We start from the raw sequence: 20,811 nt of genomic DNA, 5'->3' as shown, positions 1-20,811 counted from the left end.
AAGGTAAATGTCCAGAGTAAGAAACAGCCCTCTGCTTCACTTTAAGAGCCATCATAAATTTCTCCTTGCCTTGTGAACAGCACTTAGTGTTCCTAAAGCTCAGGCCATCAAGTCACTAATTCCTTATCTCACCCTCCTCAACAAGTATTTCTGGTGCCATAGGTGGTAACTAATGTAAAATTCAGAAATTCAGATTTACTTTTTAAAAGGCAAATAACTGATAATGCAATGGACAAACATATAGCCAAACAAGTATCTACTTCATTCCTTGCAAACTAACTTCAGTGACCGTTAGTGAAAGCAAGCAGTAGAAACTTGGCTGAAAGCACTGCGTGGCAGATGAATCACAACTTAGTTTACCAAATTCTTTTGCCTTTTCTCCTTTATAATCATTCAGGGAAGGACTCTTGGCTTAGCTAGCCAACATCCCCTTTGTACCATCTTTTTAGTGGAAATAATTTCAGACTTCCTTTGACCAAGATTCCAGTTTTATGGCCTTGGGATATTAAAGTAAGTGCAGACATTTAGATAAGCCGCTGTAGCCCAGTCCTATCATTGTGTAGTATTTATAAAACTCTTAAATCATGGTGAAAAGAGTTTAGTGTAGTTTTACAAGACCCACTATGCTACGCTGCAGTGAAATGCTGTAAAAGATGGTTTACTAGTAATCAGTGTTCTTCAAGACATACAGTCCCAGCGTTCACAGCTGTGCCTTGCCATATGTGAGGCTGAAATCATCTCTCCTTTTGCAGACTCCTGAGGATACATCTGCCCCTTTCTTCTCCTGTTTTGTATACAGTATAAGGAGAAAAACATTCTACTGCACCGTATCATCTCCTCAGTGAGGATTTTATTTTAAATTCTCCTTCCTCCTCCCCTCCCACACACACACGAAAAAGTTTGAGTACAAGTATACCTGTAGACTTACCTGTAGACTACACATCCCAAATAACAGAATCACAGAATCATCTAGGTTGGAAGAGCCCTCCAAGATCACCTAGTCCAACCTCTGACCTGACACTAACAAGTCCTCCACTAAACCATATCACTAAGCTCTACATCCGAATGTCTTTTAAAGACCTCCAGGGAAGGTGACTCAACCAACTTCTCTTCAAGTCAGATACTGTACGCCCAAGAAACATGCTTTTGTAACTGCTAATGAAACGTCACAGGCTTTGTGTTGACCCAAGAGCAGCATTTCTGTGCTTTTCTTGGCCTGAGCTAATTTTAGGTATGGTAACAACTGCCTAGTAGTCCAGGTGGCAACTCCCTAACTTGTTCTAGCTTAGATCTCCGGACAGCACTTGTGCAGAGGTCTGACAAACTTACATAGTCACTATGCAGCAAAGGCTTTCTCCTTGGAGATACTCAGAAGCTGTCTGACACAGACCTGGGCAACTGGCTCCAGGTGGCCCTGCCTGAGCAGGGGGCTTGGACCAAATGACCTCTGGTTTTAGGCTAGCCAATTTGAGCATTTGAACTCACACATGCTTCCCGTAACAGTACTGAACCCTGTTTTATCCCATTTTCCATATTAAAGTTTTCTGATTCTATTAACACTTTTCAATACTTTTTACTAAACACATTAAGTCCTTTAACCAAACCTTTTTGTGTTTTCAGGTAACCAATGTACTTCAGTTATTTTAGAGAATATACACCTCAATATCACGTCTCTATTTCATGTTAATCTCATCTTCCAACCAGTGAAGTCAAAGCTGAAAAATTCAGTACATGAACACATTAGATGTTTAAGATTCTGTCGCTGGTGTTGTTTCCAAGCTTTTTCTTTCACTTCCTCTAGGACATTTCAAATCATAGGCCCAAACAGTGTCTATTCCCTCTCCTGTAGTATGATCTGGGATCCAGCAAGGGAAAGGAAAACGACAGGCGATGATTCTGGCATTAGATTCAAGCTCTTCTTTGAGCTTCTTCTCCAACTGTGGCATCTGTAGAGAAGCAAAAAAAAAAACCTTTCAGAAACAGTACAAAACAGAAATATTCTCTAATTTAAGTGTCAAAGACAAGTGCAAAGTTTTAGGAATATTGGAAAAAAAATAGAAAGTATTTCTGATATACATTCTGATTTGATGCATTGACAAAGAGTATCTAAACTAGAAAATGGTCATTGTGCCCTGACCAGTGAGATCAAGGAAACTGTAACTAAGTTTTTAAAATAAATAAACTAAAAAAAAAAATAGTTAAATCTTTAGTTAAAAAAAAAAAACACAAACACACGACCACATTAAGGCAAGACTTTGCATGTTCTAATTCATGATTTTCTTCAGTGAGATTCTCCTCTGCAGAGAATTAGAGTTTAGCATCCCAAATTTATACTATTTATAACACCTCAAGTTGCGTGATAGTCAAAGGCCAATGCCTCTCATGTTTTCCAGTCTATCCCCAAGACGGATCTTGGGATGCTCAAAACCCCATGTGTGGTCAGCAAACCAATGCAAGCATTCTGCTCTCACTGTATGGCAAAGTACTGGTGTGGTAAACAGCACTGAAATTGAGCTTTGTTGGCTCCAGACTATTAACGCGCACACACACACACACACCCCAAAGTCCCTGCACAGCACTGTATGAAACAGCACAAACCACCATACAGCTTGCCTTGGCTGAAGACCTGCTCCGTACAACTTTCCTACACTGGTATTTGTATCAGCTCAATTTTTGCTACAGGAAATATCATTACCCCTCCAGAACAGAGCAACACTCTGCCCAGGTACTTTATCTCCAATAAATATGACAAAAAATCCTCTATGGATTAAGTGAGAAATGAATTAACACATCTGTTTTCTTCCCAGCCCCCAGACTGCTATTATACTGGGGGCTGGGAGGACGCTGCATAGATCTACCCATTTCTGTGCTTTGCAAAAATCAGGTGTTATGCTTAAGTAGATCACTGCACATCCATTTGGAATTCCTTTTGACAAATGATATCTATCTCAGTGAGTAATTATAGCAGCGAGCTCCAAAATTAAAATATTTTTACTTTGATATTGTGGCATAGCATTTAGCTATCAAAAGGTTAAAAGGATAGCAGTTATCTACAAATACAGTTCAACTTAAGTCAGACACAAGATAAACAAAAATTTCAAACCAAAAAAATACAGAACACATAAGAAAACAAGACTGGCTTTAGAAAACATTTTCAAAGGCTAAAGCTAACTTCAACTCTCACATACACACGGGGCCTACCTTTGATGTACCCTCCCACTATAGCTAAATTTAAGCTTACAATGGCATATTTTAGGAAAATTATTCAGAGGTAACTCGTGGCTATATTAGATCTACGAATACCTTTAACCATTCTGTGCTCTAATTTAGTCCATACAGCAAATGCTTTTAAAAATTTTTGCTACTGTACCTTAAATAAATGAGAAAAATATAACCAATTTCGTATCTCAAATTGAACTAATACTCCAGAAGAGACAGGACTAAGTTGTTATGGCAATTAATACAGTCCACAAACATGGACCTAGCCTAACCTTTAATGAGTAATGATGAAAAACAGTGGTATCTCATGTCTCAAATTAGAAAATTTCATTAATAGCTCAGCCAAAAAGAATTGCATTCTTGAACCAAACCCAAAGTAGTCTTTAGCTAAACCTCTCAGTAACATTAGGTGTTATAATCATACTGTATTTTATATCATTCAGATTTTGTTACATCTGTATAGATAAACAGTTTAGTAAAAACTTTTGTACAGGACATATTTAGTTAAAATTCAACTGCAGTTGTGAACATGAACACCTGGTAAAAATTCTGTCATCCCACCCCAAGCAAGTAAAAGTCTCTCTGCAACTACTCATTGATAAACACATCTTCCCCCAGATGCTTGCAAGAACAGAGGGGTCTCACAGTCTTCGCTGAAGATCAATACGTCCCAGTTCTGTTAGCTAATCTTGGATGTGAAATAAAAGCACAGTGTGACAGCATCAAATCAGACCACTATTACTATAAAAGCTAAAGACATGTATTGCCCTCAGTCAAAAAAAAAAAAAAAAAAAGAAAATGCATTAAGAGTTTCTAGAAAATCAATTTAGTCATTCAGGAGACTAAGCATTCACAACTTAGAAAGTAAATTTAAAGAACATTATGAGCAAATTAATTCTCAGGAAACGCTGTAGTTCCTACGTTTGGGTCTGTTACATTTATGACAGTATTTTATTGGAAGAATTAAGCCTAATATTTGCTGAATTTACTGAAGTTATTCCGAGACTAATAGGTAGTCTTTCTATCATAGTAGTATAAAAATAGGGTAAATTAGCTAATTTTAAAATTCAGACAGTATTTCAACTAATCACGCTCACATTCTCCCAGGGCATTTGTTTAGTTTACTGAAATAACGTTCTTCACTTGCACTTCTGCCCCTGGTGCAACTGCAGAATTTGTGACTGCAGATTCAAATCTTTATACTGCCCCCTCCTGGAATTCAGCCCAGAGAACACGCAGCAATCAAACCTGGAACATCTGCAGCATGAGCACTGTAACTGCTCTTGCTAATACCACCAGAAAAGTAGAAAAAAAAAGGATTTTCACTTCAGTTCTCACCACGAGTTGCAATGTGAATCTGAAGTAGGTATTTAATTCCAATGCTGCTAAAGGAAAAATCAGAGAGTAAGGAAACATCATTACGCTTCTTGTTGTGTCTTCCTGTTAACTACCACAAAAATATTATCAATGCATATTGCACAGTATAGCATCACGTAAAGCTCTTCACTCCACTTCATCCCACATCTGCCCTAGCAAAAAAAAAAAATTTAAAAAGCAGCAGTACGGAAGCATTTATATATTTCCATTTCACTTCTCCATATGCATTCAACCTATATAGAAGGTTCTAATGATAAATATAGCAAATATTATTTTACTCGTTTGTAGTAAAAAAGAGAAAAACTAGATAAAGCCGAAAGTCAAACTAAAAGCAAGTCCTGACCGAATTTATCTAAGATACCAAAATAGTCTCTATGCAATAATATCTACAGCAATTTTGAAGAACCCATTTTCACCAGGGACATGATGAACATAAGCTACAAAGCCCTCCTAAAAAGCAAAGGATTTGTACACTTGTTCTCTAGCAATTACACTTGAAGTGTTTGTCTTCCTTCCTAAAACCCTCACAGTCTAATATGAGCAAGGAATTATTTCAGAATACTAGCTACTAGCCTAATTTGAGGTCATCCTATTTTTAGATAATCTAACAAAAGTTCAGTAACTTCCATTGATGACTTCACAGAAAAGCAGTTGTAGCCAGTTTCTTATTCCATCCTCTCCCTGCAAACATCCATTGTTTTTTCCAGTATGAAAACCTGAAATTTTCAAGAATCGATCTATCACCTTCTCAAAGCAACTTAAGCACAGCAGTTTTCATTTTGATTCTGAACTTCACTAATTGATAGTAAATACAACTCTACCACTACCGCCATCCAGGAATGCTTTTAGAGCTCCAGTCTGCACCCTGTCACAAGTTTTACCAGGTTTTATCATGGACGTTAATAACCAACAATGAAATATCTAAATATTATTAGTACTATCTTTGACATTTTGTAGGTTATTTTGCAGATTAGTATCTTGGTATTAAAATAACTGTGCAAAAATAATAAACTTACCATTTGAGGTACCCCAAAAATAACAACATTTGTATAATGGGAAAAAGAAACCTGAAAGAAAGAAAAAATGAAAAAGTCTTAAAGAAACGAGCATTTATAATTGGAGAAGTTCTCAGCATTCTCTCCTGAACCCTCTAACTACACTCCTTTGAACAGGGATTTAGACCAAAAATAAGAAAGGAGATCCTATATCAAGTATTCATCACACAAATTTCCACATACAGACAACTTTATGCTGCTGAGTAGCAGAAGACTACTGCCTGGTCAAGAATATGGCACCAATTCCAGGAGCACAAAGAAAATCAATTTAGAAAACACTGTATGATTTTATTCACTGCTATGCTTTTCCACAACTCCTATATATGTTAACATAAGATATGCTTTAAGTTTGCCCCATCTTGTTAAATGTTAGTTATAGAAGCTTCCCATTGCAATGCCTGGGTTCTTCTAGTCAATGCCCAGTTTTCCAATAGACCTCTCCTGAACAAAGATAAAAAAGAGTATATTCACACTTTTTACCAAAATTCCTTGTATCCACTTTACTCATTACAAAATGCTACTTAAAGAAAAAAGACTGATGGGAATAGCTGGGGGGAGACAAACATAAATATGACAAAAAATAAGTCTCATTAAAGATGCAATTTTCATTCAAATGAATGCACACTGAAAAAAATACAATTGTGTAACTTGCTTAAAGCAACACTAAGAATCAGGTAACATACTGCACAGCTACAGAAGAACACACATCTAACGAAATATCACAAGACGGTGTTCTTGCACATTAGGTGAACAAGAGTCTCGTTACTGACTGCACAGAAGGACCTCTCAGTGAAACCTGTTATTACAGCAGCCCACATCATTCAACTGGCAAAAGTACGATGTAGTACGCTCACGAAATCCGTACTGGAAAAGCACAGCACATCACCACAGCACAAAATCAGCAAAGCATTGTATTGTGCAGTGAGCCTTGTTTCTACGGTGTAAGCACTCTTCTCAAAGCCAAACACAGCATCTTGTGGCCAGACAGAAATCTAGTTTTTCCAAGAAAGTATCTCCAAATTATGGAAATCTCCCAGACATCCCAGATTCATTCTTACGTTCTCCACCACCTACCTTCCACAAGTCTGAAATATAGAATTCGGTGTTGTGATGTACCCCATCTCTCCAGGCACGGTATCTGGAGTACCAGACTAGCCAGGGATTTAATTCATAACCAACAGCTTTGAATCCCATTTTGGCAGCTGCTATCACCTACAAGGAAGAGAAGAAATCTTTACTTAAAAACAGAGAGAGAGTGCTAAAAAGTATATTCGTCCAAACAGGAGAAAGGACAGAGTTTTATTTATAAGTCAAAGGAATGCACTTTTGCAAGTAATCAGATTTTAATTCCTAACAGAATGGTAGTATAGCAAACAAAAATTCAGATTAGATTTTACTATTATGCTTAGTTCTGTTGAAATTGATATTCATACAAACAAAATTAACCACTTAAATATTCACAGGACAAAGCTGTAAGCTTGTACTATGTCTATGACTCACATAAAAGTTTAATTTAACATATTCATGACACTACCTTAGAATGCAAGAGTACCAAAACTGACCCTGGAGACAGTAAAACACACAAGCAGATATGCTCAGAATTAGAGCATTCAACCTAGCTGAGAAGCAGTGAAGGGTAAGGCACGTGAAAGATCCCTGCATCAAAGCCAAAATGACCTATCAATGGAAAGACTGTGAAAGCAATCTGTTGACATCCATAAAAATAAAAAAATAAAAAAATCACAGAGCAAACCTCAAAGTGTAGCTTTTATCTAATGCTAAACTTCACACGTAATTTTGAAAAGGCAATAGGTAACTCAGTTAACAAAATGCATCAAGTATATTCCCTCAAATCAGACCTTAATATTCAGAATTATTAACCTGTATAGAAAATGTCTTCTAACTAAATCAAAGCATACTTATTTACTTTTTTAAGGAAACTTCAAACCAAAACAGCATAGTAATTTTTAGAAATATGAAAATCTAGGACTGAGACATAATTTAAAAGGCTACTGCCAAGTTTTATTCAGGAAAAGCCTCATCAGCTATGAATTGCAGAACAGGCAAGGTAGAATCAGGAAGAAGTACAAATTTCTTAATACAACATCTCAAACAGCATTATTACACAATGTGCTGCACAGTATTAAAATAATGCTCCTTGCATCACACACACCAAATTTTCAAATATTGTAAAAGAACCTGACATTTTCACCGTGCTTGAAAATAAAATATGTTCATATTTATCCACAGATTACACCGCGTAAGTGCTAAATATTTAAAAGCGTGAACAGAAGCTCAACTTTTTTCAATACAGATGCATTAAGGCAACACCGAGCATCCAATTTTAGGCACCTGGCTCTCCAAGTAGTCTTCAGTCTCCATTTAGACACTAAAGTGAGTGTGTGTGTGTGTGTATATATATATATATATATATATATATATATATGTAGCTAGGTGCCTACATATATAGATACATATGAAATTTGAATTAAATATACAGTACCTAATCAAATTAAGTGTCTCAGATAAGGGTCAAGAGCCAGAATGCAGAGCAGAGAGGACAGCAGAAACTGCAGTTCTCTTGTACCTACGTGCTTTTCCCTGGGCCTTACTTAGGCACAATTTGTTCACAGATCTGGATGTCCAAATCCAACTTCAGCATGGACAGATGGTCAAATCATTCACATGAAATATGGACAAAGGCAGTATTCAAGAAAGATCTTGCTTGTTTCCGTCAACAACCCACTTAATGCACCATCCTGTTACTAAAATGGACTAGAAGCAGGTACTTTAAAAATAGTACCCAAAGCACCACGACTACAAAAAACCCACACCATTCTCCGCAGCACCCTCCCTCACTGCTTTTGACAAACGGAAGTTTCAAGCAATACCCTGAAAGCACAGCATCACTTTGGCTATCCAGAGCCTTCCTCCCAGATCTCCCTAACCTCTTTTTCAATCTATTTATGCCTCAAAACTCCACAGCAAGCTGTTGAGTTCAATCTTAAAATAATTTTGCAGTGGATTGGATGAATCTTAACTTTGCCACATAATGATAAAGACCAGAAACTGATGAAAAACAGGTGTTACAACACTAAAAACATTTGAGGCCAGTGAAATTACCTATCTTTTACCCTAATTTCCATACAGAAAAACCCTTGAACTAGCTTCTGCACTGAAAGTCTGCTGAGAGCAGAGAAGCCTTTCCACAGTGTTTCCTACCATTCCGCTTTGCAATTGCTCTGGTTTTACCACATTCATTTTGAAATGGGGCAGCCAGCAGCGCACAGTGGTTTTAAGACTGTAGTTTTAATGATACTATGATATTTATTTTTGTAATCCATCATTTCTTTCTCATCTTCTTTTGTTCTTCTGTCACTTTTATGCAGTAATCATAGAGCTGTAGCTCCAAAAGCAGAGGGTTATTTAAACTCACAGCCTCGCATACTGCAGCTATAAACCTACGTGGAATACAGCTCTCTGGAAAACACAATGCCAATACTTTAATTACATCTTTTTATGTGAACGCAGTGCAATGCCTCCCAAGCAACAAGATGAGGTTATGATTTGGGACGCTACTTTGTCAAGCTGAGAGTAAGGCTGGAACAAAAGTATCGATTGTTCACCTAAACTAAACATAAACCATTCTCAGGCTTGTGCCTTTGCATAAAGCTCGGTAAAAAACAATCGATGTGAAGAAAAACATTTGTAAATATGAGAAAACAGAGGCCAGGGGTAGAGTATTTGCCACTTTTCAGAGGTAGAGAAGGTACGAGATGTGTGTAACTTACAACACGGCCATCCCCGCTACCAATGTCAGCTAGAGAGCCACTTCTGCCCTGCAACATTTTCAGGACATTCTCGATCTGCGTTGAGGTGGCAGGAACGAAGGGCAGACAGACCTTCCTGAGAGCTGGGGCCAGGAAGGGGGTGACCACAGCGTACAGGGCCACCAGAGCCCCACCAACAGCGCCCGTCACCAGCAGCCCCCACTGCCTCCTCTTAGTGCGCTCCTCAGGGCTTCCTTGCAGAAGTGGAGTGGGGCTCCCGGTCGCCAGTGCTTTGGACACCATACCTACACACAAAGATTAACAGCGTAATTTTATCAAAGTGGCTTTACCAATTGCTCAATTAATGGGCGAAACAGGACATAATGTGGCAAGTGTAACACAAGGGGGGGGGGGGTGTGCTTTAACACTTCAGTTGATTCTTAGGGCTTAAAAATGTTAAATAAAAAGCTAAAATATTGTATACAAGAAGGTGAGGTACTAGGTTTATTGTTCATAAAGAAAAAGGGAAAAAAAAAAAGACACTTTCCACTTAGCCATCCGCGAACCTCCCCCTGCTTCCACCCCCACCATGAGGCCCCCCACCGCCGGCGGTCTTATTTATTGAGGAGGACCCTACCACCCCACTACGGCGGGGGGGATGAGGGAAGGGGGCGAGCACCTTTCTGCTCACGCTGCAGAGAAGATCCGCATGGCACTCTTCGGCGGCGGGGCTGTCCTTCCTTATTCTCTTCCCGCCACCTCGCTGCGGCTCGCCTAGCGTCCGAATTGTGTCTGATCGCATTCCCCACCCCCCCGCGCCGCGCTGGTGGACGGGGCCGCGAGCGCCGCGCAGCGCCCGGAGCCCCAGCCGCTTCCAGAAAGCTCCGCCGCGAGCGCCACATAAGTTCCCCCCCCGTGAAATATGTCGCGGCGGGGCTCTCTGCGCAGGCGCGGGGCCGTCGGCGGGTGAGCGCGTTGCGTCACGGCGCGGCGTGCAGGGCGGGCGCGGCTCGTGCTCGGGTGGCCGTTGCGAGCGATTGGGGGCCGTTGGGAGCCGCTGCAGCCATGTCGGCCATGGGGACGCTGGCGTTTGATGAGTATGGGCGGCCCTTCCTCATCCTCAAGGACCAGGAGCGCAAGACGCGCCTCATGGGGCTGGAGGCGCTCAAGGTGAGCGGGCGGGCTCGGGAGTAGGCGGCGGGGCCCTGCCTGAGGGAGCGGACATCGCCCCGCTGCGGGATGGCCGCCACGCGCGGCCGGGGGCGGCCCCTGCCCTCGGTTTTCCTCTGCAAGCCTTAAATGTTCAAGTGAGTTCTTCTGCTTTAAGCCTCCGCTCTGCAAGCGACGGAGAGGCTTCGGAAATACCTAGCATAAAAGCCATGTGCGTATGTAGGTTCGTTTTCAGTCATAGTTGGATGTTGCTACTTAAAATGTAACATTTACAATACTTACTACCACAATATTAAAGCTTTTCTCTTTATTTGTTAGCTTAACGCTACGATTTGCAGATGCACAATAACTGTTTAACTTCTCCATTCTTTTATAGTCTCACATAATGGCAGCAAAGGCTGTGGCAAATACTCTGAAAACATCCCTCGGGCCCAACGGTAATAAATCACTTTAATTATTTTTCCTTAGTAATTGTTTTTTCAGGGGTTTCCAGCTTTGGCCTCATGTTCTGAGCATGTCTTTCTTCAGGCTTGGATAAAATGATGGTGGACAAAGATGGTGAGGTGACAGTAACTAATGATGGTGCTACCATCCTGAATATGATGGATGTGGACCACCAGATTGCCAAACTCATGGTGGAGCTGTCTAAATCTCAGGATGATGAGATTGGGGATGGAACTACTGGAGTCGTTGGTAAGAAAAGATCTTACGTTTAACTTGGCATTTCTAGTTAAGTTTCTTAAGCTATTTTAAGAAAACACTTATGGAGTGAAAGTAGCTTTACTGAAGCACATTTTTAGAGTATTTACTGCTTCAGTATTCTTTTTAGTTCATCTGTTAGGAGTTTTTTTAGTCCAAAACATGCTTTTATGTCTCTTTCCAAGTATGGCTGCATTTGAAGTTAGTGTTGGAAGTCCTCTTTGTACTTTCAGAACTCTTTGCATAATTTTATTCCATAATGATCTTACTGTCTCACCTAGTCTCCTGTGCTTTTATGGTCTAAATGCAGTCTTCTTAGTCAGTAAGTTGAGCATTGGTGGTATTATTATTATTGAAGTTATTACCTAATAAACCTCAAACTGTTAAAATACTGCAGAATAAATCTAAAGGTATACTTTTTAAGCTTTTGATACTGTGTAATACAGGATGCCCCCATCTGTGGGAGAGTAAACATTATTTAAAATTTTTGTTTTACAGTTCTGGCTGGAGCACTGTTGGAACAGGCCGAGCAGTTGCTGGACCGTGGTATTCACCCCATCAGAATAGCGGATGGTTACGAGCAGGCAGCTCGCATTGCTATTGAGCATCTCGACAAAATCAGCGACAGCTTTCCAGTTGACCCACAGAACACAGAGCCTTTGATCCAGACAGCCAAGACAACGCTAGGCTCTAAAGTGTAAGTTCACAAAAACTTAAAGAATATATGCAACTATTTATATTTTCCATACCTACGTGAATATTTATGAATACTTATATTTTCTATAGATACACTTAGAGCTGAAAGGAGAAATCCTTGGTGTTTTGATGAATTATTAAATTGTTTTTGTTACTGGAGTGGCTGCTGAAAGCTCTTTAAAGTTTCTTTGATTTTGGTTTCTTTCTCAATGGACTCTTATCTCAGGATAACAAACTGTGAAACCCTTGTTCTCTAAAGAGGCAATTCCATGAAGTTAAACAGCTGCAAAATCAAATTTCATTCTACCTATTTTGTTCAATATTTCTGCATCATAGCAAGTGCAAACTTTCTAAAAATAGCTACATGCTAAATTTCAATGTTTTTTTTTTACCCAACAAGACTCGTAGGATAGTTATTGCTTCCATAAGTGCATTTCTTATTGCAGGTTCTACAAATATAAATTCAGATCTTAGGGATGAAACTCTGCTTTCTATTTGCATTATAGCATTTTTTTGCTATATAGTATGGAGTAAATAAACATCAGTGTCATTTCCCAGTTATATTTCTTGGGACAATTTTTGTCTGTCCCTCTTCAGGCATTAGCTTTTTAAGATATCTTTGTGGAGGTCATACCTAAAATTATAGGAAAGACAGGAGAATTAAAACAGAAAAATATGGAGATGGACATCTCTCATTTTTAATTCCTGTGGGCCTGTTTTTGCAAAGTGCAGTTTATGATTACAGTATCTTATGACACATGGTAGGAGCTTCCTTTGCAGACCTGTCTTAACAGTGGTTTCTGGGACTTGAGTGTTTTGAGTAGTAGTTAGTTCTCCTTGCTTGTTTCAAATCTGTGTCTTGAGACTGTGTTCACGAAGACAAGCTATATCCTGTGCTGTTTTCTGTCATATTTAGCACGTTCAGGTGAACCAGTGAGCAGAGCACCCTCTCTTCATACAGCAAACAAAAGCTATTAGCAACACTAATATATATACGCATATATTCTATTTGAGACTGACAAAATAAATTTATTTCTTCTGAACTGTGTAAATTTAATGCAACCTCCTTGTGTTTTCTTTAAATTTAGAGTTAACCGTTGTCACAGACAAATGGCAGAAATTGCTGTGAATGCTGTACTGACAGTAGCAGATATGGAACGTAAAGATGTTGATTTTGAGCTGATCAAAGTACAAGGCAAAGTGGGAGGTAGACTGGAAGATACGCAGCTGGTTAAAGGAGTGATTGTGGATAAAGATTTCAGTCATCCGCAGATGCCTAAAGTAAGTAAACGCTCTGCATGTGTCTGTCATCTGTAACAGTTTAAATAATTCTGCGTAGAAATAGACCAAAAATGCTGTTCTAGCATTGAAGCATTTAAACACTGCTGTGGTTTGCCTTGTTGTTTCACTCACGTATCAACAGAGGAAGGGAAGAGGAGTGTTAAATTCTTTGTTGGACCCGACCAAGTTAGAATTCACAAGAATCTTGAGAAATGATTGGGGAGCTAATTACTGCACAGCTAAGTGAGGACAAGCATAGAGTGCAAGTCGTCATTTGTACAGAGTAATGCAAAGAACTGTGTTAGAATGGAGGACCAAATGTCAGTGTACCGATTTTTAATGCAACTCAGTATCACAAAGCTTGTACTGTTACGCTGTATGAGTTGGAGTGTTGTCCTGTTTGGAACACCATGGAAGTAGTATTTTCAATGGTCACTGTGAATAGGAGTTTTTTTCTTTTTTTTTCTTTTAAGTATTAAATGATTAAAAAAAAAAATGACTGGTAAAGATTGAAGTGCTTAAACAGTGTCTCGAAGCAGTGGAATTTCTTTTAAATTAGTTAGATTTTTGATAGAATTGTGTGGGTGTAGTTTGACTTCAGAAAGAGTCAAGTGATCTTCAAGGTTCCTTCAGTCTCTACCTTTTTAACAACGTGTATTGTGCAAATACAAGAAAGAGGCGTTGCTGTGGCCAAAATGCAACCTTTCCATTTTATTTTATTTTTATGTTAATGTACAGGAGCTCAAAGATGCTAAAATTGCAATCCTTACTTGTCCATTCGAACCACCTAAGCCCAAAACCAAGCATAAGCTTGATGTCACGTCTGTGGAAGACTACAAGGCACTGCAGAAATACGAGAAGGAGAAGTTTGAAGAAATGGTGAAACAGGTAGAGTGTTCAACGTTATTTCTCTGTTTTGTAATTTTTCATAGCCTTTGCACAAAACAGCATAGTGCATTGATTTATTTCTGCAAATGAGCTACTAATACAGATAAGAGGCAGCATACAAGGGATTGTAAGGCTGTGAATGAAAGTTAAGTTTATGGAAGTAATAGATAACACTTTAGTTTGAAATGTACTTTCAATTCTGTATGTGCCAGTTATACAGATACATGCCTTCTTCAGAGAGTTCTGTTGTGAAAAATACAGAATTAAAACCATTAAACTTTTCTTCCTTTTTGCGTTAGTGCTGATCAGAAGATTGTTGTTGTGTGTTGCTTTCAGATAAAGGACACTGGTGCAAACCTCGCTATTTGCCAGTGGGGTTTTGATGATGAGGCAAATCACTTGCTGCTCCAGAACGAGCTGCCTGCTGTTCGTTGGGTTGGTGGACCTGAAATAGAAGTAAGTAAAATCTTCGGAAACTGGGATTCGCACCAGTCCTCGTGTTATACAGCCATTTTGTACAACCAGCTTGTTGTATGCTTGTTGGTACAGCTTGTTTGCTGTACCAATTGAAAGTGTGGGCTTTTTATTTAGAACTGCATAATCAGGTGTTATATTGGTAAATATTGGAGCAAAATCACTGGGGATCTGTGGAAGAGCCTAGGATGAATGGGATTATGGTCTATTACTGGTGTCCGTGCGTATTGCCTGTGACAGATTTTATGTGGGTGGGAGTGCTTTTGCTTTCAGTCTCAGTGTTTGTAGAAACAAAGGCATTGCCTGTAATCTACTCTTTGACTGAAGCAATGAGAAGGTAACTTTGGAGGCATTTGATAGATTGTTTCCACTAGTTTAATGTTATTTAAAGCACTACGGACAGCTCTTCTCAAAATAATTGATGGACGTTTAATTTTAGTTAATTGCCATTGCAACTGGAGGGCGCATTGTTCCTCGCTTCTGTGAACTCACACCAGAGAAGCTGGGGTTTGCTGGTATCGTCCGAGAGATTTCCTTTGGAACAACAAAGGACAGGATGCTCGTCATTGAACAGTGTCAGAATTCTAGAGCTGTGACCATTTTCATTAGAGGAGGAAATAAAATGGTAAGATGCTTAGTTCGTGTCCTTGTTTTGGCTGGGATAGAGTTGATCTTCTTCCTGGTAGCTGGTGTGATGCTGTGTTCAGATTGAGGATGAGAATAATGTTGATAGTGCACTGGTGCTCACTTGCAGTTAGCAAGTGGCTGTGTGCTGTTCAGCTGCCTGCCAGGTTGGATCACAGCAGTTTGTTACTAATGTTTGATGCCTCAGTTGTTGAATATGTAGTTTCTTTCATACCATAAGAGCACGTTAACTCTTCCATTATTTTTATCTAAATTTTACTTCGCACTGTGGAAGAACTTGGGGGAAGTGGGGTTGTAGGCAGCAGTGACTGTTAAGACACGTTAAATTCATATCCCACATTTCTGAGTGAAAATGTTATGTTTTCTCAATATTAGACCATATAGTTCATAAATAAATAATTTTATTTGTGGCCGCTCTTCTTTTTTTCTCTCATGGAAGGGTCATTTTTATGAGTAAAGATGTATTAGTATTTTTGCAAGATTAGTTTTTTCTATGCTTCTGTATGTCATTTCTGATTTAAAACAATTTAAAAGAACAGAATGAGACCATTTTTAATGCTTCCCTACTTAATCTAGTCATTGACTGAACTGTTAGTGTGGAATTATACTTAGTATAGGTCAAATTCTACTTTGAGTGAAAAACAGGAAGAAAAGAATTGAAGTGCCAGTCTAAAGAGTTCTTTCAGAAGACAAAAATGCTTCATGAAAGGTTAGCACAACTTGTTAAATCTTTCTACATCTGTCGGAGCTGGGAGCTGGCACAAAGTGCAGTCTGAAAATAATGTTGGCATTTACATTTGTGGCCTTTGTCTGGGTGTGTATTTTTCATTCCTTCTCTGCTAATAGGAGTCCAACACTCTATATTTTGAAATTGTATAGTATAGAAGCAGTAAAGCAGTGAAGAGATCCTCTAGTTCATTTGCAGTTTTTGTTCCTGTATTAGGAAATTCACCTTCATATCAGTCAGTTGTGTGCTGTAAAGTATGTGCTGTGTTATAATTCCAGATCATTGAAGAAGCAAAGCGATCTCTTCACGATGCATTATGTGTGATCCGGAATCTTGTTCGTGATAATCGTATTGTGTATGGTGGTGGTGCAGCTGAAATTTCTTGTGCCTTGGCAGTCAGTGAAGCAGCAGATAAGGTAAGGAAGAAACATTCTACAACTTTCTTTAATTTCCCGTGGGGAAAAAAGGGATTAAGACCATCTTAAGAGTTTCCAAAAAGCTTCAAAGAGCTTCCAGAAAAACGCATGTTACAGAACTTCCTGACATTCACTGATAACCAGTGTTAAAGTTTTGCTTCCCCTCTTTGTAAAGTTGTTGCAAGTACCTTTTTATGTCTTTTCCTAGTGCCCATCTTTGGAACAGTATGCCATGAGAGCTTTTGCAGATGCCCTGGAGGTAATCCCCATGGCCCTGTCAGAGAACAGCGGAATGAATCCAATACAGACTATGACTGAAGTACGGGCTAGACAAGTGAAAGAAAATAATCCTGCTCTCGGCATTGATTGTTTGCAGAAAGGAACAAATGGTAAGATTTGTAATGGAGAGAAGGAGAGGAGCATAACAGGGTTTTCTTCCTCAAAAAGATGAAAAAGGTTATATTTCGCCCCTCAGCCCGTTTTTTCTTTTAATTCTTTTTTTTCTTAAGATGTCTGTCACTTCGATTAAGAACTCTTTTCTCTTATTCTAATAAACAGAGTGGGGGTGGAGAGAGAGGTGATGTCTGACAGGAAGAAAACATGTAACTGCTTGAACCAAAAGTAGTGAGATCAGTTGTAGATACTGCTGACCTGGTGGGACAGGAATAAAAACTACTCACTAAGAGGCAAAAATGGGATGTGTTCTTACTACTGTATTTTTAGTGATCCAGTTTACAGTGCAGTCCTACCAACAGTTGTTTTGAGAAACGACTTGTGAAGAAAAAAGGCAAAAGGTTGGAAATGTCTTCAGGTAGTCCTGTTCACACTGCTATATGCACATATATAGACCTATAATAAGTAAGTGAAGGCTAAGAAATCAGTGTATGAAAATCTGTTTTCAGATGAACTTACACTGTTCAAATTCTTACTTTCATGCTCCTTTGAGGAAAACAGGCAGTACATTTTGGAACACAGCATGAAGCCTTGTGTTTGTGTAATGCGTAGCCCTTCCTTGATCAGATGTTTCTGCATTATGGCATGGCAGCTTTCAGTGGTCGCTCTGCCCCTAGGATGCTTCTAATATTTGTATATGGAAGTGCAGGAAGTGAAGTTATGATTGAGGAAGACTTAATTGGGGAAGAGAGTTTGATCTTAATGTTCTAAGATCTTTGGGAAGAACCCAGGCTTAAAACTAAAGTTTATACAAAGTATTTGTTAACTGGTGGCCAAGAGTAATTTAATATCTTCTTTAAAATTACATAGTAAATGAGTATCTGGGTTAAATGTTATGTTTAGGTTTGAGGAGGATATTAATTCTTTCATATCTCTTACAGATATGAAACAGCAACATGTTATAGAAACCTTGATTGGTAAGAAACAACAGATTTCTCTGGCGACTCAGGTCGTTCGAATGATTTTGAAGATTGATGATATCCGTAGGCCTGGAGAATCTGAAGAGTAAAGGTTGAAAAGCAAGAAACATTAAGGGGGCCACAGCAGTAGCGAAGACGGTAGTATTCTGATGCTTCATCTTCAGCTATTTATTTTGGACACTGTTTCAGATACTGTAATGGCTAACTGTTGGAAATAAAACACAATTTAGCACTGATGGTTTCAGTAACTGTTTTGGAAGCATCATTGCATTTTTTCTTAAAGGGGTGTGAATGTTCTTGGGAAAAACTTCTTGAATGTATGGGGAAGAAAAAAAAGCATGGATAATGCATTAATAGAATTGTGTAGGTCCTTTTCCGTTGCTCCTGCAGCTAATTCCTTTATCTGATTGTGAGCAAAGTCTGCAGATTTTCATTTTAAGAGTTCTTCTGTCCCTTTTCAGTGAAGCAAGCAGAAAATTATTGTAGCCTCCAGTAATTCTTAAATATCTCAAGTTTGAATTTTAAATTTGGCGATGTAAAATATCCAGATTACATGCTTCCAGCTTTCAGTAGTGGTACTGAGTACAATTTTTTTTATATCAAGGCAATCCGTGCTTGTTGCATTCCCAGGTTTTGACAGCCGTTGAGTAATTACAGTGTTAGAAGAGCCATTTGAACAGTGGCATGTGGGAATATCACATTACAAAAAACAAGCTAAATAAACAGTTCTACACCAAATATGAACATCTAGATGTTCAGGGTTTAGGAAATCCTAAAAAAAGGTTTTAGGAAAGGGTTTAGGAAAAAAGATTATGTGGATCCTTGCAGAATCTTCAAACCAATTATCTGAATGCTTTAACTTTGAATGGGCATGTTACCACTCACATTTAGTGTACTCCTGATTGATATGCAGGGAGTTTTTTTAGGGGGATATGTGTTCAGCCGTGAGTTTGGTTCTTTTTTTTTTTTCTTCCCAGAACTTACTATACTACCAAGAGGAAGTGTACTTACTTCATAAGTCCCAAAAATGATTTTAAAATGGAGGAGTAAAATTTACCTGTAAGCTGCCTTGCATCTTTGCACGTATAGTTACTAGTAAGAAACAAGTGGCAGACTAGAAATAGCACGTAGGTTTTTGGTGTGTGTGGTTTTTTTTTTATGGTAGTACAGATGAAACTGCTTCTCTTGCCTCTGTTAGCTAGCATGTTCTGTTCTAGTTGTGTTATGATTACCACTTGAGTGAAACAAAATCCTTTAGTGAGTGTCGGTAGAGGAAGGTTAGAGAAGTTTGATTTTTATGGTGTGAAAGTTCCAGTGCTGGTTATGATAAAGTATATTTCCATAACTATTTAAGGAAGAATCCTGCAAAGCTTTATTTTAATTTGTTAGAAACTGACAACCATAACTTCTGTTCATCATTGTTCTTTTCCAAAATAGGTTTATTTACATACAGATCAACGAACAGAACAGTTAAACAGTTTTGCTGCAGCTGAAGTCTGGCACTTCAAATTGATTCATGGCTGTAATTGTGACTAAAATCCCATAAATCTATTGGCTCATGTAGATCCATCTCTTTCTTTGCTCAGTAGCACCGAATGAATGTGGCTATAGCTAGGACTTCCAAGGGAGTAGTTTAATTGTACTGGTGGGGTTGTACATAGGATGGAAAGGAAGTGAGAAAATGGTTTGTTATTTGTGTTTCAGTAGTTTTTCCCTTCAAGTCCTTGTCCGTAACATAATTCCATTACCAAATTATTCAAAAGCTTCACCTCTTTCAGTTATACTGTCTTTTGGCATGGCTTAGATGATGTGACCTATTTAAAATGTGAGATGCTCAGAAGAAAGGCTTCTCTTCCCACTGCTTCTCTTGTTCTGAGTATGGTATTCTGACCAGGAGACGTGAGGGAGGGCGGGCTCTGTAAGCAGCCCTGCCACTAGAGGGGAGAAAGCTGTGACAACGCTCCACAGGTTGGATATGGAATTGGTTCGCAGCAGCCTGGAGCCTACACTTTATATGAACACCAAATTGTTCCTGCTATCAAAAAGATCTGCAGCATGTTATGCTGGTAGTTTCTAAGGATATATGAGTTGAAATCTGGTCAGATTTACGTTGCGTTTTTAATTTTTTTTTATTCCTGGGAACATATTTTGTTTGTAGTAAACTGCCTAATTGAGAAGTCTCTAGAACAACAGGGAAAAGAGTCCAAGAATTGCAAGATCATGTGTTTTTGTTAATCTGACTCGAGGAAGTAAGTCTGTGTGCTCTGTATATAAATATTAATCTTTAGCCAGACCTTAGTATGGAAGTTTGAAGCTCAGTCCTGAAATGCTGACAAAATTCTAAAAATGAAGAATTACTCTTTTATTACAGACTTTGATTTTCAACATGTAGTAGTATCAGCTACATTTTTGTTATTTAACATACATTAGTTATTTGAATTTAACGTAATAGTTGTTTAACGTATATTTAGTTGTTTTTGTTGCATAGACAGTTAATTGCTTGGAGGACAAGCAACATGCAACTGAAAACATTAACCCAGATTAATGAAACCGATGCGGCTCAGACTGGTGCGCTCTCAGGGCCGATGTAAATGGATTTGTGCCTTAACAGGGCGGTGGGAGTACCGGTATTGTGACTTTGTGCTGTGGTCTGCCCTAGTCACATAAAGTGGAGGAAACATCTGAGTGATGATAAAGCTGTGGGAGACAAACACTGACGTTTAAATTAAGCGTGTTGTGTCTGTAAATATTAGTACCTTCAGAAAATGAAAGCCTTGCCTAGTGGTGTATTTGGGGCTGAGGACGACAGGCACCCTATGTTCCCTTGAGGTCCTATTACTGCTTTATGCTAGGGAAAACACAAGGTTCGCCACTGGAGGGCGATGTATGCACACCCGTGTTGTAGGGACTGCGGCCATGGTTAAAACCCAGCTGAGGAAGCCGAGCAGCTCTCCCAGCATCACCGACGTGGTATGCGTTTGTCAGGAGCAAGAGCTGAATCTTTTTCAAGGGCTCAGTTGC

General features: G+C 39.0%; 2 protein-coding genes across 2 annotated transcripts; one reads left to right on the top strand and one right to left on the bottom strand.

The window, feature by feature from the left end:
* Positions 1-830: 830 nt before the first annotated feature.
* ATPSCKMT (ATP synthase c subunit lysine N-methyltransferase) lies at positions 831-10,347 on the bottom strand. Its single transcript, XM_040548217.1, has 5 exons — positions 10,101-10,347; positions 9,443-9,726; positions 6,726-6,863; positions 5,613-5,663; positions 831-1,946 (listed from the first exon to the last, which is right to left on the bottom strand). Exons 1-5 carry the CDS (start codon positions 10,321-10,323, stop codon positions 1,749-1,751), a joined length of 894 nt encoding a protein of 297 aa, XP_040404151.1. The 5' UTR covers positions 10,324-10,347; the 3' UTR covers positions 831-1,748.
* CCT5 (chaperonin containing TCP1 subunit 5) lies at positions 10,331-18,023 on the top strand. The gene is made up of 11 exons (XM_040548216.1): positions 10,331-10,591; positions 10,968-11,028; positions 11,120-11,284; positions 11,789-11,987; positions 13,075-13,267; positions 14,006-14,155; positions 14,492-14,611; positions 15,069-15,254; positions 16,280-16,417; positions 16,626-16,806; positions 17,752-18,023. Exons 1-11 carry the CDS (start codon positions 10,487-10,489, stop codon positions 17,877-17,879), a joined length of 1,626 nt encoding a protein of 541 aa, XP_040404150.1. The 5' UTR covers positions 10,331-10,486; the 3' UTR covers positions 17,880-18,023.
* Positions 18,024-20,811: the final 2,788 nt, after the last annotated feature.

Source organism: Cygnus olor, chromosome 2 (genome assembly GCF_009769625.2).
Source record: "Cygnus olor isolate bCygOlo1 chromosome 2, bCygOlo1.pri.v2, whole genome shotgun sequence".
Taxonomy (NCBI): domain Eukaryota; kingdom Metazoa; phylum Chordata; class Aves; order Anseriformes; family Anatidae; genus Cygnus; species Cygnus olor.
The sequence above is the reverse complement of the archived record's forward strand: the minus strand, read 5'-3'. Positions and strand labels throughout refer to the sequence as shown.